The sequence below is a fragment of the Pseudorasbora parva genome, chromosome 12, assembly GCF_024679245.1.
Source record: "Pseudorasbora parva isolate DD20220531a chromosome 12, ASM2467924v1, whole genome shotgun sequence".
Lineage (NCBI taxonomy): Eukaryota > Metazoa > Chordata > Actinopteri > Cypriniformes > Gobionidae > Pseudorasbora > Pseudorasbora parva.
The window spans coordinates 26,450,313-26,470,103 of NC_090183.1; the positions used below are offsets into that span (position 1 = coordinate 26,450,313).

At 36.9% G+C, this 19,791-nt stretch overlaps 1 protein-coding gene across 16 annotated transcripts in view; it reads left to right on the top strand.

The window, feature by feature from the left end:
* The first annotated feature begins 2,495 nt into the window (after positions 1 to 2,495).
* kif1aa (kinesin family member 1Aa) overlaps positions 2,496 to 19,791 on the top strand; it is a 79,705-nt gene continuing 62,409 nt past the window's right edge. For 9 of the 16 annotated variants that reach the window (XM_067459579.1, XM_067459580.1, XM_067459584.1 and 6 more), the window contains exons 1-2: positions 2,496 to 2,779; positions 5,132 to 5,295. In XM_067459579.1, the coding sequence (XP_067315680.1) occupies positions 5,190 to 5,295 (106 nt within the window). In that variant the 5' untranslated portion in view covers positions 2,496 to 2,779; positions 5,132 to 5,189. The remainder of the gene's footprint in view (positions 2,780 to 5,131; positions 5,296 to 19,791) is intronic. The other 7 variants (XM_067459588.1, XM_067459590.1, XM_067459591.1 and 4 more) reach the window with 1 other exon arrangement.

The window sequence follows — 19,791 nt, forward strand, 5'->3', positions numbered from 1 at the left end:
TGTGTATTCTGACACCTTTCGATCAGAACCAGAATTAACTTCTTGAGCAATTTGAGCTACAGTAGCTCGTCTGTTTGATCGCATCACATGGGCCAGCCTTCACTCCCCACTTGCATCAATAAGCCATGACCCTGTCGCCAGTTCACCGCTGTTCCTTCCTTTAGACCACTTTTGATAGATACTGACGACTGCAGACCGGAAACACCCCACAAGACCTGCAGTTTTGGAGATGCTCTGACCCAGTCGTCTAGCCATCACAGTTTGGCCCTTGTCAAACTCGCTTAAATCCTTATGCTTGCCCATTTTTCCTGCTTCTAACACATCAACTTTGAGGTCATAGTGTTAACTTGCTGCCTAATAGTAACAGTAACAGGTGCTGTGATAAAGAAATAATCATGTCATAATGTCATGCCTGATTGGTGTATTTGCAGTTAAACATTTCTTTACTGTGCAGCATTGGTGATGTTATATATGTATGTTTCTAAATCTTTGTAACTCACACACATATTGTCATGAATGACTTGGATATTTATGAGTGATCAAGAATGATCTCTCTGCGTAAATGGTCAAACTTTTGAGGAAGGGGCATGTTAACAAAATAGGGTGAGATAAAGAGGTGGTAGGAAGAGTAAAACATGCAAAAGATAATAGAATGAAAAGGAAGACAAAGACAATAAGAAAATAAGTCCCAGATAAAGTAAATTACTTGTTTATTTGCTCAACATAACAACTGAATTAATTTGAATCTGATTTGGGTGAAACCAAAAGGGCAACTGCCATGTTCTGGATGTGCCATGGGTGGTCTGTGCCTCTTCCCTCTATTGTACATGGACCGGCCAAACAATAGCTTTGACCTGCTCATAAACACTGAATCATCATTACAGCATTCAGTGCGACTGATGTGCTGGCCTGTTTTTCTTTGTGACATATGCAGAGTCACATAGAGGCTAAATAAAAAGCATTCTGACTTTGAATCGCATAATAACCTCTGTTTTCTTTAAAAGATGGCTATCAATGCCTTCCCCCCCTTTTGCATAAATATAGCTATTTCACTCTTCAATATTTATATATTACTCCACTAATGTTACTTTAATTGTTTAAATATACTCTTAAATAATTATTTAATTATTAGAAGCCCAACATAAGTCTTGTTTTGTTTAGAAATGCAAAATATATGGTAATGGCATTACTTAATCTTGATTCCATTATGAGATGTAATTCTTTATTGGTATCATTTCCTTTTAGTCTCTCTAATTCAGAAAATGCAAAGAGGGGTTGAGTCAGAATAATAGAGGCGGATTAATGTCAGTGGGAAAAGCTTCCTTTACATGGGTTTACTGGATTTGTGGGGAGAGCACAGTCCAATTTGCTGTAATAGTTTGTGAACGAGTAATCCCACCAGAAAGCTGATTTTTCTTGACAGATAGCTCACAGGAAAGGCCAAATTGAGGCCAAATATTATTTACACTTCTTTGCAATTCAATTTTTTTTAAATGAAAAGGTGGAATGTTTTAAATAAGCAATACTGTTGAACCATAATCTCTGAAAATTGTATTTATAGCATTTTTGATTTGAATAATTTTTACATTTAATTTATTTTATCTATTTTTATTAATTTGTATTTATATACATTTTTGACTCTTAATAAAATGTATAAATACAGAGAATTAACTAAATATGTTTTTAGCATAACCATTGAACATCAAAGTAAAAAAATAAAATAAAATAATAATACATTTTTATTATTATTTTTATTTTTATTATAATTTATTATTTATTATTTTATCATTTATTATTTATTATAATAATAATTTATGTTAATAGAAATGATAAACAATTAATTTGAATTTAAATGAATTAATATTTTTTATTATTATTATTATTATTATTATTATTATTATTATTATTATTATTATTGTTGTTGTTGTTATATACAATTTTCTTTCAATTACCCAATTTCATAAAAATTAAAATGACAGCTGTTTTTAATAATTTAGATTTTTATCTTCATTATTTAAGAATCTGTAGCTGGTAAATGAAACTAATTACAAATAAAATTAATGCACATTTTATAAAGATACAATAATAACATCAGTAAAGCAATCTCATTATGGTAATAAGTGGTGTCCTTTTGCTTTTATTCTTTAATTCAAATACAGAGATTGAATTAGAGTTGAATTCATGTAAATATGAAATATCATTTTGTCTTAAATCATATTGCATAGTTGGGTATCAAACTACCTACTTGGTTTCTTTTGATCTATCACACACATGCAGCCCAGCACTAGCCACTGAATCTCATGTTATGAAGAGCCATGTTTGTGTGTGTGTGTGTGCGTGTGCGCATACCGTACTCCGCGGGGAATCTAATCTCCATCCCCTCACCCCCTCCTCTCTCCTCCCCCTCACCCCCCCCCCCCTCTCTCCCTCTCTACTGCATTGATGCTTCTGCCTTCCTCACTGATGATGTCACTGGTTCAGTCAGTCTCAGCATCACAGCTCTAGGCAGCCAGCAGAGCCATTTTGGCTTCTACATTACAGGGCACTCAAAGATTGCTCCTTCCTACTTACAAGCAGGCCTCACTGGGCATCCAGCTACACAAACCTCTCTGGAACAAATAAGGGACCCTTTGTTAAACAGAGTGAAAAGCAGATCGTTTTTGGCATATCGGAGGAAGAGCTCAAGAAAAAGAATTCGAGAAGCCAGCGCAAAAGACAGTAGTGGGAGCTGATCTTTAGAGCCACTATCCGAGAGCATCAGAGGATCGGCATTGTAAAGGTAAGAGTTTTTCCATTGTTGGTGTATTCTAGAGGACAATGCAGTATTAATGAGGCTCTGTCTGTTTATTTGGTGTTGGGTCACCAGGGTGGGACTGCTGTGGGGTGCGGCCGTTCAGAGCTGTCAACAAATCCAGACATTATTATTATGACAGAGAAGTGCTTTTTTTCATTGAGTGTTGGAACAGATGTTGTACGTCATAAATGGCCCTCTGTCCTTGTGTACATATTTCTAAGTGCGGGAAGGATAAATGCACTGTCATTCATTGTCTCAAGCTGGCAGACACACAGAAATGTCTTCAGGATAGAGCTAATGAATCACGATTTGAGAATTTACAAAGAAACAAATACTCATTTATACTTTTTTTTTTTTTTTACAGGATAATCATTTCTTGTTTTCTCCCTCCCCTATGTAATAATTTAACAGCAACAGCACTAGTAAAATATTATGACTTCTGCCATCACGCTTATGGAATTGTATGCGAGTCCTAATGTGTTTTAGCAGCACTATACAAATGATGTCCAGCACAAATAATGATGCATGTAGATTTCTTGAGGCACACAATGTTAGACGATACATTAATTTATACATTTATGATCTACACTGCAAAATATTACCTTAAGGCACCATTTCTACTTGATCTGACCTTTAAAATTTCTTTAATTGGTGTAACAATGTCGTAAGGCTTCTTAAATAATAGTTTTGACTTGAATAAGATCAGTTAATTAAGAAATTGTCATATTTTATTAGGTTACATGACAAACAATTGCAGTATAATTGATCTTTCTGCTTATCTTTAATGAGGACGTGCATCAGTGGATGAAGTGCAACATACATTCCGTTTTAATTGTGATGCACTGTATGTACAAAATACATGACCTTTATTTTTAGAATATTTGACTAACAAAATGGCTGAATCTTTTACCTTTGTGGTCCTAAATTCTCTTTTTTTTTACTAATTATGTTAATCACAGATTGTTTAGAATGGATGTGAATAGGTTAATTAATCAACATGCCGGTCACGATACATGTAATACATAGTCAATGTCACTCCTTTTTCAACTAAATAACGCTAAAAACATCGCTTTTAAACACCTTTGTAAAGTGAAATGCTCTCTTTGAGGTTCATGACAATGAGTCAAGACTCTAAACACACCCTGACACACCAGAATGTGACTCAGCATGATGTGATTTCATTGAAACTGTCCAAATTTTGCTTGCATGACATCTCCGTATGAGCTCAATTAAATGCATTCAAATAAACCTCCTAGTTACTGAAGCAAACACATATATAAACAGAAATATAAGTCTCTGAAAAGAAGATTGAGGCTTGAAGACCATAAATCTCCCCAGACACATTAACTCCACCTTCATTTTGGTCCGACTAAGAGGCTGAGCTGGACTCGGAGTTGGTGGCATCCAGCTCTGTTATTGGGCCATTGTAATCCTAGGACGCGTACTGACATTTGGCCAGCCAGGCACTTCTTTTGTTGCTACTGGGCCGAGTATCTCTGTAGCTCTGTAGCTGACAGTGCATGATCCTTTTAAGCTGTGGTCATATAAACACGGCCTTCCTGTTTTGTCTGAACATTGAAATATTGAAAAAATATATATATTTATTGTGTAACCTTGCTGTAAGTCACAACTGAAATCATGCGTTTGCTTTTCGTCCCTTCATGCCATTATTTTTATAGATACAACAGAAATTATACTCATAGTTGCTATGGTGATAGGCAGTTTAACAGCCTTTCCCGAAACTATGGGTAATTCAATTTCCAATGGAGAAGAGTCTAAATCAATATTTCTCTTCTGCTATATAGTAATGGAACTACAGAATGAGTTATATCCTTCCTTTATTTTGAGAAATGATACACATACGCGCAGAAACATGGATTTTACTGTACATTTACCTCATCTTATTTTTTGTGCATTAATCAAAATGTCTCAATCAATTAGTAAGTCTATTCAGGTTCAATTATTAAATGTATATTTAATCATAATACTAAATATATACATTAGAACTACACTATATATTACATCCATCCATCCATACCTCCCATCCGATCCTATATTTGCAGAATGTATTCATCTTAGTTAATGTTAATCTCAACATTTACTAATGTAAAATGTGTATCTGTTAATATTAGTTAATGCGCTGTGAGCTAACATGAACATTTTTAACTGGCATTTACAAAGCTAAAATGCTATAAAAATATATTGCCCAATATATATACCATATATATATATATATATATATATATATATATATATATATATATATGGTAATAGATCTTCCAGTTTTGTTTGTTGACATCAGTGTTCCATCAATGCTCTATTACTCTGTCTTGGCAGGTGTGAGCACTGACCTGTACTTTAAAAGGAGTGCTCTCAGCACACACACAGAGGCACCATGGCAGGGGCCTCGGTGAAGGTGGCGGTGAGAGTTCGCCCCTTCAACTCTCGTGAAATCGGTAAAGAGTCCAAGTGCATCATCCAGATGTCAGGAAACACAACCAGTAAGTACCCAACTGCATCTGAGCCCCAGTGCTTCCACGTAGAACATCCAGCAGTTAAATCGCTAAGAATACTCAAAACACTCAAATTTATAGAGCATCACTTTAATTGTGTCTCTAAATGTTGATTTCGCTTGCGTGCGTCGTGTGTTTATGGGCCTGAGTTTCTGGGTGTTTGACCTCATCTGCAGGATTTCATAAGGGCAGCCATTTTGAGATGATGTGGGACAGTAGCTAACTGATCAGCGAACCAGGGGCGAATAAACTCTCCAGTAAATCTGATCCGAATTTAATTTCATAGTCGGCCATTAATCTAATGTGGCTACAGAAACTGAGAGTTATTAAACTGGAGAAAAAAAATAAAGGGATGTATGAACCTATCACAACTTACAAGCAGCAATGACCTCTGTAGCTTTATTTATTAGTGATTGATTTTGGTTTACTGTTTTTGACAGTTTTTATGCATTTAGCAACCACCTGTTTAGCTTGTAGAGTGGTCATTTTCAAAGTAATAATGAGGAGACGTCATTTTCTAAGTCATTGAGGAGCAAAGGAACACATAATCAAGACAACTTAAATGGTTTAGATGAGGAAGAAGATACATTTGTGTGTGCTTGTGTGATCTCAAGTTAAACATATTAAGTATGGTCACAAGGGGACCAAATTTTGCTGTTGAGTAAACAAGTGAGAAACAATAAATCATGCATTCATTCAGGAAAAAGGATTTTGTTTTCGCAATTGTCAGGTTGGGGCAAGTTGTCCCATTAATTTTACATTTTAAGTCATAAAACAATCTTTGGATGTTGAGTTTAATTTCGATAATTGCTCAGTGGCAGGTTTCTAGTTTGGGATTTGTAATATAGGCTTTTTTTATGCTCACCTAGTAATACTCCTGTAATGACAAGGCTGAATTTACATCAGCCATTTATCAACTGAACGCATCCTTGCTGAATTAAAGTATAAATCAACTAAATCTTACTGACCCCTATTTTTTAACGATAGTGTATGTGTGGCGTTTGGCAAAAGGCGGGCAAAAACAGTGGGAATCGTTTCTTTTTTGTTACAAATAGTTTAAGGTACAAAAATTAAATGCACCCTGAAAAGAGAATTGAAGAAACATTGTAAGAAAAAAGTGATGATAAATTAGTCCTGGCGCCAGATTTACTATCAGCTTGTGCCAGCGCAAACCTCTTTTGGCATTAAAAAACTACTGTCAGGATTTACTTAAGACACAAACTGAAAAATTAGTGGTAAAAACGAATTAAGGAATAAGTAAGTAATAGTGCTCAGTTCAATATGGTAGTTCACTATTAGCTAATCAATAACTAGTGTTTTTTTCATAGTTCCCAGAGGACTGCTAAGAACTACTATACAGATTCATAATTAATGTGAATAATGCATAATGTATAATTCATTTTTAAAGTGACAAACATGGTAAGGTAACCCACTAGCAATGACTGTATTACCAAATTCAAAATTCAGAAGGAAATACTAACTATTTGATGACTGAAGTTATGGATATTCATGGTAATGGTAACACTCGAGTCATTACTAGTGGGTTACCATGATCTTTGCTTTGGAATACTGATCCAAATAATGAATCATTTCTTTACAAAGAAGTAGTAACACTCGAGTCATTACTAGTGGGTTAAGATGTTCACTTTAGAATACTGATCCAAAATAATTAGTAATTCTGAAGGATTTGGTGATACTTGAGTCATTACTAGTGGGTTAACATGATCTTTACTTTAAAATGTAATTATACATTATGCATTATTCACATTTGTTATGAACCTGTATATAGTAGTTCTTAGTAATTCTCTGGCAGGTATGAAAAAATAGTAGTTATTGATTAGCTAACCATATTCAACTGAGCACTATTACTGAGCGCTATTACGCTATTATTAATCAGAGTTTCTTGTTAATAGTGGATACTAGAATGTTAATATTTCATTACTCATTTGATTATGTGTAGTTATGCATTAATGGCAGTACGCATTCTAAAGTGTTACCTTTTTTGTCTTTTTATTCTGTGCTGTAGAATGTTATAGAATTCTGTTAAATATATTATGAATATTATTTTAAATCGGGATTAGAATATTGTTGTACTCTTTTGTAAATTGAAACTTTTACATCACACATTTTTACAATAATGTCATCATAAAGCAGAATTTCTTGATTCTAAGTGTTTGAATGTGCTCTGAGGATTTGAGGGAACTGTTCGTCGACTGGAGAGAGATTTGATTTCTAATCTGCCAGTTGGGCGAAGCCATTGGTCAATAATGGATGAGAGCTAGTGAAATATTTAAGGTTTGGCCTAATTTAGCTTCCTCCCTTCCACCTTGTGTTGCTTGAGAAAAACAATGTGTCCACCATCATCGCCTCACCTGAGGTGGTTAGTTCTTGATATAATGTTGATGTTTACATTAGAATTGCAGTAAAAAGCCACAACCCATTTGTTATTCCTTTTGTCTATTTGTAAAAACACTGTACACATGCAAAGGGGTCTTAATGATAGAGGATGTAATATTACACCACAGTATTGTTGTACAGCTCAGGTCAAGGGTTTTTACGAAGGATGTGCATTGGGTCTGGCGAATCTGTAAGCCATGTTGCAGAAGTTATTGTCGTTGTTATGCGTTTTTTGGGAGCTGAGCTAGTGGGGCATAATGTAAATGTGACATTGATAAGAGTGAGGATAAAAGCCTAATGCAACAGCCTCCAGTTATTTTTTTTTAATGGATGCAGACTCAGAGTAGACTGTGAAACTTGAACAAAAGAGAAATGAGCCATCACAAACAGCAGAAACAATTACTGTCATTGTAAATGGATTGTGGTAGTCAACCTTCTGTTATATTTCTAATATTTAGAGATGAACATGACTGCTCTGACAATAATTTTAAAATCACATCTGCCATCAATTCAAGCGGTAATGGAAAAATATCTATATAACAGTATATTGTACTTAAAATTATTGTCACTGAATGTGTATATTTATATATATTTATATATACACATACACACACACACACACATTGTTCAGTGCATATCCAAACATACAAAATATGTGTGTAAACATAAATATCCATTAAATCTATCAATAATAATGATTCCAGGCTGGTCTATCAAACATTTTATTGATTTGAGGACATTAAGTGCACTTATCAGTGTCAGAAAGAAACTGACGTACTTGAAAACATTAGCACATCTTCTTGACAAATTGCTATTTTGAACATTTGAGATGCTTTCAAATGCACAGCTGCTAGTGGCTGATTATTTTGATTATTACATAAGAAATCTTGTGTAATATTAGGATCTTGATAACGTTCTACTATTTAATGAGTATACATTCTAGTTTGCCAGAGGATGTCATGTGCATTTCCAACCTTAGAAAAGCGAGGATCATTCTTTAGTATCTGCTTCAAGTTGTTAATTCCATAGTGTTTTTTATCTTCTTCTTCTAATAATCACAATTAAAATCTTAGCTTTTAAAATTGGATTGTCAATAAAACCAGCCATTTAATCTCATCTCAGCCTCTTCTTGTCTCAGGACAGCAATGTTGTAAACCATGACACAGCATAACGTTAACTTGTAATGCTAGATAACCTGCTCAGACAGACAGACATCCTATGTGGTTTGCCTGTGTCTATTCAGAGTCCACTCAGATGCATCCTTTCAAAGCCTTCAACACAATTGTCAAGCTGCTTCAACCAATACGTATAAAGGTCCAACAGAGTGGCATAATGGAAGAGATCTATTCAAAATCTGTATGTGTCTTTGTCAATTCATTATGTAGGTTAAGGGCACCTTAAAAGCAGAACCTAAAAAAAAGTTCAGATATGCATAAAAGCACACGCAAACACGAGTGAATAGTCAGTGTACGGTAAGAGGGTCGATGATGTCATGAAAGAGCCTTTCTAGTCAGCAGTAATTTGGAGAGCGGCCAGTCCCAGTCTCAATCTGAGGGTGTAAATAACTGGTTGTTAGTGGGAGTCTGAGCCCAGAGAGTGTCTTTTGTGCTCCGTGCTGGCTGCTTTGTCACTGCTGCCAGCTTGAGATGGGTCAATAGCCGAGTTCCCACAAAGCTGTAGAATAGTGGAGAGCTGAATGATTGACAGCTCTGACTGGATTAAGCCACCCTGCTATCACTGAGACACCATTGGGCCGCTCACACAGGCCTTTAAGTTCTTATAAAGGGGTTTCCTTTTCGTAGGAAATTGTCTCATTACTGAACCACAGAAGATTTGAGCTCTGTTCCCTGTGAGAAAACGAATGTAAGATTCAGCCTAATGGTTTCTAACAGCAAAAACATTTCATTGATCTCAGCTGTAAATTCTGTGTGATGTTCTCAGTGATACAGTGGTATATATATGGTAGAAATCCATTGAGAAAAGATACTGAATTTTGAATTTGATGAAATCATGATTATGGAAATGGCCTAGCTGAGAGCATTTTGTTGCCATGTTGATCAAAGCACTAAATGATGCTCCCCTGATCACATCACTCCCAGAATTCCCTTCCCTTTTATTGATTGAGAATGATATGCTTGGCAATGGAGTCTTCAGCCTTTCATAGAATCCATGACTTTGATTAATCCATGCCATATTTACGGTCCTTTACAGTTGTTTCTTGCGATATTATACCCCAGTGAGCTCTTGGGTAAAAGCCATAGTAGTACACTTTGGGACATCAGTGATCTTTTATTTTTGACTTTACAATACACAAATCAGGCAAGGCATTGGTCCCATTCCGTTGACTGCACATGAGCAGTCGCACAGCACGACTGTAACATTTAGGACAGTGCCAGATCTCCATCAGAGGCTTAGGTTTATTGTTATGATCTACTAAAATTGAGCTTGGTCTGGTGATAGCTTAAATACAGTTACATGAATAGTTGAACGATCAAGTATGGTGACACAAAATAAAACGTGACGCTTTTCTAAGCGGGTTTAAAAGAATAACTAAAATGTATGGCGGAATAGCACTAAAAAGTCACGCCTGAAAAATCCTCCCTCACATCTCCCCCTATCGACAGAAATGAGAGAGGGAGGGGGAGATGTGAGACGAGAGAGGTATGTATCAACTCGTCTTAGTTAAGGGAATAACATAGTTTAATATGAAAAAGCAGTAGAGTATCATGAAACCCCAAAACTTTTTTTGAGATGTAAACAGATATGTATAGGCTGCACATCATTGAAAACACTAAGGGTACTCATTAATGGTATCCATATGTGAAAATAGTTATTTTTGCATTTTTCAGAGCGATTTCTGTCTTCCGGTTTGAAAAGCTTAGTCGGAGCAACGTCACAAATGCTGACGTCGGCACGGCCTTTTCGGCCCAAGTATGGGCTGCTGGGCACATGCTGACGTCGACCGCTCCGAGCGATTCTCGATATATATTCATGACATAAAGCTCATTCAGTCCAATCCCTGCGCTGTAGTATGCATACAAGATAATTTAGTTAATATGCATGAGACAGTCACGTACTTCTGTCAGGCTCGTCTTATATCATTATTGTAGAGATATGGTGGGGAAGTTTTGGAAGCAGCGTGTGGAAAAGTCACGGAGGAAAGCTTGGCGTTGTGCTGATACGAAGTAACGTAAAGGGCGCCGAGCGAGCTGTAACCGGCGCCGTCTGTGGAAGCCTTTGCTACAAAGGCTCGGTAAAGTAAAATTCACCTGAGGAATCGCACGCCGAACCTCCAAGCGTTGACTATCTATGTCAGGAGTGCAAAATAACCAATCTGTAATCTGTAGGCTAATGAACAAAAGCCACGTCCTCTCCGTTTTATTTGTCGTCACAGCCATGCACTAAACCGCATGTGTTCGGGCTCTTAGTGAAACAGTGTGCATATTTGGACAAATATAGATTTAGCTGCCGAGTGATAGACAGCGCGGATCGTCACGGCAACCCAGCGCAGGTCGCTCTGCTTCAGATGCGCGGTCGAGACTAGCCTCAAACACCTTCGCTTTTACCCCGATCTAGAATTACACATCTCTGTCACATCGCATGTTGGGTGGTTCACGTTCTCTTATCACGTCGGCGCGTTGTTCATCTTGCCAAACAGCGTGCATATTTGGACAAATATAGTTTTATCACGTTTGCAAAATATTTCGTCATGCAGAATAACCTTTATTTTCATTTCTCACTGAATTATGCTGGTTTGAACTTTGAAGAGCTGAATGATTTGCGATCTCTGCTGCACGCCACTCATAGCTCTCTCATTCGCTGTACTCATCCCTCATTTAATCTCACTGTGGTAAACAATGCCAACGTGAACCAAGAACATGTCTCAGAACCGCTGTAACTGCTGCTGTTGGTATCGCTAATCTTAATGCACCTACTGACACTCCCCTATTTATGCAAACATTCCCTCTTTCCACACAATACCATCCCACCTTTTCACAGTCGACCCCTTTTAACAAGCTTTTTCAAATCGAAGGTGTGAAAAAACACCGCTGCAGCAGGGGGTTTCATGACCCTTTAAAGATCATTGAATAGTCATTTGGTCTGCATCCATTGCATATTGCTCCGTTTTACTACCTTTACTGGGTCAGAAAGTCTTGGCCTGTTCCACCAGTGCACAGTGTAAATGCAAATATCGGAAACGGGTCGCTTTTAAAAAATGATGTAAGCAGTTCGTCAAAAAAATTGGATATAGTCACCAAATCTGAATTGTGCATTAAGACCTGCAGTGTAAATGTGGCCTAATTGATGAAGAATTTTAGTTTCCTACAAAAAGAGAAATATTTTAAGAAATTTTAAGATCCCTGAAAACTGAACCTTGCTTAAACAACATTGTGGTAGATACCAGACCATACCTTTCACAACGATATTTTAGTTAATCTCTGTAAAGTAGTTTTAACCTTCCTGAAATGGAAAAATGAAGCGTAGTCATCTGGCTATAATGAAAAATCATATATATTTAACTCAGTGTAATGGAAAATTATATATAGTCAACTAGCTATAATGGAAAAGGTGTTTATTATAAGGTTACTATTCACAGTGACCTTTTGTTTGATCTTTAATAGGTGTACACATGTTCCCACTCAATGAAACTTGGAACCCAAATTGTCCATCTCACTGCACACACACAAACGTCAGCAGTTTCCTCGTCCTCTTCTGGGTAATAAAAGTGATTAAAAATCATCTTCCTTATTAGGCTTGTGCATTTAGCGCGTCAGTATGACTGTGATGTAACAGCTACCGAAAAGGGTGGACATGAATCATTGTCATTAATGAGAGCAGAGCAAAGGAGAGATGATGAGAGTAAAAAGGAAAGAGGTTTGATATTCATAGTACAAGACCATTATTGACAATTTTCCTCTTTATATAGTAAGTGTTTTAACAACCTACTTCATGCTGGAATACAACAGATCAGGAGCATGACATCAGACTCCATGACTGCTATGAATAATTCAAGCAGTGGGATCTCAAGGTTAGTATCATTAGCACTGATTGGTTCCAAACCCAGCACAGTTTCCAAAAGGTGACCTTCTTGCCTCCTAGCAACAGGCATGTGTTAGCAGAACACTTACAATCAGCGGTACCATTGTGACTTCTCTTAGCCAATAGCCATTTATTTAGCTTCATGTCTGTTAAAGGTGCACTGTGTAGGATTTTTGCAGTAAAATAACCAAAAACCACTAGGCCAGTGTTATATATTTTGTTCAGTTGAGTTCTTACGATATCCCAAATGTTTCCAACTATTTGTAAATTGTCCAAAAATTGCTATTTTAACCAAGGAGCCGTGACGTCTGAAGAGTCAATTTTCTGTCAATTGCGTCATATCTGTGTTACCCTCGGTTTTATTTTGCAGAAACGCTTTACCCTTAGCAGTGTGAATAAGTGTCATAGCAGCCGCCGAGCGAACGTACAGAATAATGTCATAACATCATTTTAAACACACCTAAATGTGTCTTATATGATAAACAGAGCTGCGTTACCTCATACTCATGACCGGAAAAGCGTAAATGGTGCCGGCGACTGTCCCGTCATAATAAAAGTCCCGCTGTTCGCGAGCAGTATATTTCGTAACAGTCGCTCCAGTCACCTTGCTCAGCTCTACAACACTCGGTCCTGCTCTGCTTAATACTACAGTAACGTATAACCTCATCCATGAACATGATTTCTACCCGAGTCCTATCCCGATTCTTTTCCACCGGCTGTGAGGTGAAAACCACATCCCAAGTTTGCACGCAAACTTGCCGTCATCAAACTACGCCTTTATTTTGAATAGCGCCCTCTAGCAGACGGAAAGGTTACAAAGTGCAGCTTTAAACTTTTCTGGAATATAAAAAACAAAATTATAATAATTTAGAAATTGTTGTGCATAGTTAATTTCATAGTCCACATCTGAAACTGAATATATTATAATATATATACTGATATATTTATTATTTTTTGATTGCTAAAATCGGCAACCATTCATAATGTAAATAAATTAAATTAAACAAATAAATTAAAAGTAGGAAGTCTCATGCATGGCTCATTTAAAAGTCTACATATACATATGTATTGAAGTACAAAAATTATTTATAGAAAATGGTACTTCTTGAAAATGGTAAAATTATATAATTATGAAATAATTTGTTTTGAGATGAAACAGCTGCAGATAAATATTTTATTCCCCTTTTAAAGCATCCCTCCTTCAGCTGCCTGACTGTTTGGCACTCACATGCAAAAACATTTTTGCAACTGGAATACTGGATACAGGAGTAGATGTACCATGGCAGTGCTTCTATACAGATGACGCATGATGTCCCCTGGGCTATGTGGTGCTATTATTATAACTCATATACTCTTGTACAGCTGGTACTGCACTTCCCTAGAGACAGTTAGACAGATGTATAGACTGGGTCTGTCCCTTTTACCGACACAAGTGAATGAATTATTTCACTCCAACTCCTTAAGTGTGGTCGGCCATTTTAAAAAACAGCTTCCTGTGTTGAATAACGTGGCTGCGGGATGTTGCTTAATGATGTTCAAGGTTGATTCACAAGCTCATGATATGGACCTAAAACCGTATAATTAGGATATTTCAGTTTTTTTTTTTTTTTTGAGGATATTTTCTTGGGTATGAATTAGATTTGCTAATTTTTTGGAGCTCAGTTGTCCAATGGGTGTTTTAGTTAGAAGAGGAATTGATTTGTTTTCAGGCATTAGCTTTGCTTGAGTGATATAGTTGAAAACTAGAACAGGGATTTACAGGAGGGATTATGCAATGACATGTCCTTCTGTTACTTGGCAGCTGTGTGTGTGTGTGTGTGTGTGTGTGTGTGTGTGTGTGTGTGTGTGTGTGTGTGTGTGTGAGAGAGAGAGAGAGAGAGAGAGAGAGAGAGAGAGAGAGAGAGAGAGAGAGAGAGAGAGAGAGAGAGAGAGAGAGAATAAGTCATAAATATGTTTTATGTTGTATCTGAAATTGTGATGCTGCATCTATGAGGTCCAGAAATGTTTTCTTGTGCTATTTCTGGCCGATTGGCTGTAAGAGTCAGTATTAAAGTGATAAAGTGCACTGACCACATTTTTCTCAACATGATATTCTGCAACCTTGGCTGACTTTTGAGCCAATAAATCCATTTGTTTTAATGATAAATCAATATATATTTGTTTTCTGTCACTGGCATTGACTCCCCTCTGACAGTATTGTCTGTTTTGTCTTTGTTTAATGTTTCTTTGTTTGTCTTGTGCTTGAGCACATGGCTTTGTTTCTGTGTTTGTGTTGGCCATGTTCTCTTCTTGTCTCCTCGTTTCCTGTTACCACACCTCCTTGTTTAGTTCTTGGTTGTGCCCGAAATTGCCCCCTATACCCATAAACAGGGCACTATTTGAGGGGACAGCTATTTATAGTGGTGTCCCAAACCATAGTGGACGTTATTGCTCGCACCCATTCAATCTCATAATGCCCTGCAGTAATGAGTGTACAACCGATGTACACGCAAAGGCTAAAGAATTCCCATAATGCACTGTGAGGGTTGTGTCAAATGAATTCCCATGTCTTGCCAGAAGATGGCGCCCACTGCTGAATCCTCCATCCATTTTCCAAACCGCTGGTCCAATGTGGCTATAGCCTAATTTGATACAGGCAAATTCTTTTTTAATTGATTATTAAATGTATTAATTAGTGCGGCCTTCACGTGCTATCGGAAATTTGATAAAGTCATGATTACGAGCTTATTGCTTTCAAATATTGAAATTTACTCACATGTCTTTGCTGGTTTGTTGCATGCATTAAGTGTGTACTTTGCTTGTGTGTATGTTAGCTTTCCTGTGTCAATGAGTCTTGTTAGGCACCACTCCATTCTGTCCTGCCGGTAAAGTCTTATATTTATTTCCTTTTGATAATTCTAGTTTTTCTGTGTTCATGTGTTTTTACTCAAGTCAGGTTCCAGTCTTTATTTTTTTGCTCTAGTTCTACCAAGCCTTATTTTTTTTGTTTTCTCTCTTGATTTTGATTTTGTTGCCATCTAGATTTTTTTTTTCTAGTTCCCTGCAAGGTTGCATTCTTGTTTTTATTTCCTTTGTTTGCAGTTCCAGTTATTTATTTACATTTCTTTATCTTTGGAAGCTCCAGCTATATTTTAGTCCCTTTATTTTGTTTTCTTTAGTCATAGTTCTTGTCAGTTTTTATTTAGCTCTTGTTGTCTCGAGTCTTATCTTGTGTGTGTGTGTGTGTGTGTGTGTGTGTGTGTGCGTGTGTGTGTATGTGTGTGTGTGTGTGTGTGTGTGTGTGTGTGAACAAGAAAATGCACGCTGTCTTAATCGCGCATTTATGTTGAATAAATATTAAATTATTATTGTTCTGCATAGTTTGAAGAGAAACATTTTTAAATCTTTATCCCGGATATATATAGCCAATTTTTTTCCATTAGGAAAAGGGTGGGTGGGGGGTCAAGGCATTTTTTAGGTGGGTCTTGAGACCCCCCAAGACCCCCCTTGCGCCGCTGCTGGTGTGTGTGTCGTGTTGGTCTCTGCCCTGTCCTGCTTCCTGTTCCTCCCTGGTCGCTGACTCTCCTGACCGGACAGCCAGTCTGGTGCTTCAGCTGTTACATTTCCCAGTGCTAGGCCTTTGGTTCTTTGAGCCATTGCCTTGTCTCCATCTTTGCGGTAGTTTTTGGAGTTGCCTTGCATGCCTCATCCCCAACCAGCCTGTTCTTCTGTTGTGTGCCCTACCTTATAGCTTGGACTGTGGTCCTGCTTCACCAATCTTGTGCTGTCTTCTGTTGTGAACATATATCATGCCCCTCGGCCATTCTGCGTCTCGATCCGTGACCGGATCAGATCAATTCATGAAGGAATCATTTAGACAGGATTTGTGAGCTTGATGAAACTGTTCATTCTCAAAATAACTTTTCATTTACAAATTGGGAATAAAGCACATTGCAGCCGGGCAGTTTATGGTTTATATGATATGATGGAGCTTGAAAAATCCAGACCCCATTTAATTGTATTTATTTTATACTATTCACTAAAGGTTTCAGTTTGCTTTTTATTTTTATATTTTCAGTTTTCATTTTAATTTCCATCACAAACACCAGTCTGGGAAACCCTGACATAATATAATAGTTAATGCACTTTATGTTGTTGATAACAAAGAAAGGAATACATTTTCTTTCTCTTTGTATTTTTTTTTTTGTATCAATATGGTACAATAGTATTCTACTCAAATCAATGTGATAAACAATTTAGGTTAATAGTAATCTAAAAATAATCCAAAAGTAGTAATATTACCTTAAATATGTAATGTAATGGGTTATGTTACTAACTAAAACATTTTTGTCTTGTAATTTGGATTAAGTACCCAGTTACAATTTGTAAGTAATCTACCCAGCATTGTGTTTTATTTTGTAATGACATAAGGGTAGGTAAATGACAATCCATGCCAACATTCTTCAAATCTATAAAAACGGTGTTTGATGTGGAAAAGTGCTAAGCGCCACGTCTGGGTCTAAGACATACCGAATATCTGCGCTACCCTCGGTTTCGGCTTTTATTTGGCAGGAGCGCTTTACTCTTAGCAGTGTGATCAAGTGAACGCACGGAGTAACGTCATGACATCGTTTTAAACACACTTAAATGTATCTAATATGATAAACAGAGCTCCATTACCTCAAAATCATAACCGGAAGAGCGGATCAGTGCAGGCGCCCGGCGACTGTCTCCCGCCCCTTCATAATAAAAGTCCCGGTATTTGCGAGGCGGGTATTTGTTTAACAATCGCTCCAGCAGCTGTGCTCAGGTCCATAACACTCGGTCCTGCTCTGCTTTAGACTACAGTAATGTTAACAACCGCATACATGAACGTGATTTCTGCCTGAGTCCTATTTTCCACCGGCTGTGATGAGAAGACCACATCTCCCAAGATGCTGCGCTCACACTTTGCGTCATCAAACTACGTATTTGTTTTGAATAGGCGCCCTCCAGTGGATGGAAAGTTGCATAGTGCACCTTTAATTAGTGGGCGTTTACAAGGTGGAGATCTGTAACCATTCAGCTGTGCAAAATTGCAAGATGATTTGCGATTTTTTTTTAATCACACTTTTGAAAAATTATCGTAAAATCAAATGTAGGATGGTTTCTAATCTAAGCAACATTTTATAAACGAGGCCTGTGAAGTTTAATTATGTTCCCTTTAAACAATGTCCCTATCTTGGTCATATTGTATTGTGTAGAAAATAACATTACATTTCAATGATGAACTAGAGAATGTATTCAAATGCGTCCTATTTGTTATCTCTCCAGCATCCCTGGAGAACCAAGATAAGAGTTTGCTTAATGCAGAGAAACCTATTGACTCTCTGAAGGTCATTCTTGAATCGCATTTTTTTGAGGTCAGAACACATTGTGAGGATTGATGGAAACTTAAATTCATCACATTTATCTTGTTGCTTTTTTGTTGACTATGTTAGTTTTGTGCATGAGAAAATAACACTGAGTGTGTGAGTGTGCTTGTTTTTGTGAAATATCAGGACACAAATGTGTAATTAGTGGGTATGACACAGGTATTGGTTTGTGTAGGTTTGTACAGCATAAAAACCATTACGCATATGGAATGTCCCCACATTTCACAAAAACAAACGTACATGTGTGTGTGTGTGTGTGTGTATGTGTGTGTTCAGAAAAGCTTTCCTCATCACTGACTAAATTCAATTTCTCAGTCCAGTAATGGTTGCTCAACCATGTACTAAAAATATGTGTACTTGAAATGGCCTTTTCATGGTTATTGATTCATGGATGATTAAGTATATTTAATACATTTTACTTAAAAGGCTGTTTGTATGCGGTTTTTGCTTTTGGTCTTGCACATCGCACCATATGGCAGCTGAGATGTATTTTAGAACAGAGACAGTATGTTCTGCTCATGCTGCCTGTCAGACTCCTGACTGTATCGCCTGTGATGACGTGTGGGCTGTGAGTAAGACTGACGGAAAACTGTCCCGTTGATGATGTTCTGCGGTACTTATAAGCGTGCAGGAAGTGATTACTACGACAGTTTAAATGCAGGGACATGATTTCAGTGATAGTTATATTTTGCTCTGTAAGTGATTGCAATTGCAGTTATCCTTTATGTTGCCACACAAGCAGATACACACTGGCAATGCTCTTCTCTTGTAATATGGTTGTGCATTCATTTTATACACATTTTTTGTGGGAACTTTAGTGCTATTTTTCTCAAGTGCAAGGCTTTATTTTATCTGTGTTTATTACATATGCTTATACTTTTTGGAAAGTATTGTGTAAAGACACCTCTCTTTAGGCAAAAGGGGCTTCGGAAGGAGAGTTCAGGAGGAGAGTTCAGCAAGTTCATTTAATCCTGTCGATCACAACATGTATTTAAAAATTTAAAGGGTTGCTCGCCTCTTCTCGCCGTTCTTGTCCTCCACCCCATCTCAACCTTTATTTTATTCACTTTAATGTGCTATTCATTATTGATGGAGTTGTCCAGAGGAATATTAGAGCCTGAGTTGAGTCTTAAACTTGAGACCTCTTTTAAGGACAGCAAACTAAACATGTTTTTACTTGTGTTTCACTCAAGGATTATATGAAATAGGAAGTCGGGATGCTTTTTTCATGGCTGGGTAACACAGTAAGCTCTTTATGACTTTAGGTTGTAGACACTTTGTAGAAGTTTTTCTCTTGATCTTTCACTCTTTCTTACACACAAACTGTTCATACATCAGTCCATATATGGTGGAATTTAAATTGTATATAATTTTAAGGCATTATTAGTTTTATTTCCTATTTTTCCAAAGTCAGTGGCACTTGAGCTTCAGAAGTTTGTTATTATCATGTTGTCCAGCACGATTTGTGCTCTGATTTGAACAAGACCATGTAATCTTCTTAAATATCTATTATTAATTTTACTTCAATTTTACTTAAATTAAAAGTGACAGTAAATACATTTATAATGTTTTGTTTATAAACATTTATAAAATTTCTATTCATCATTTTTTTAAGTAACATGGTTTTGACCTAAAATATTAAGCAGTAAAAGTT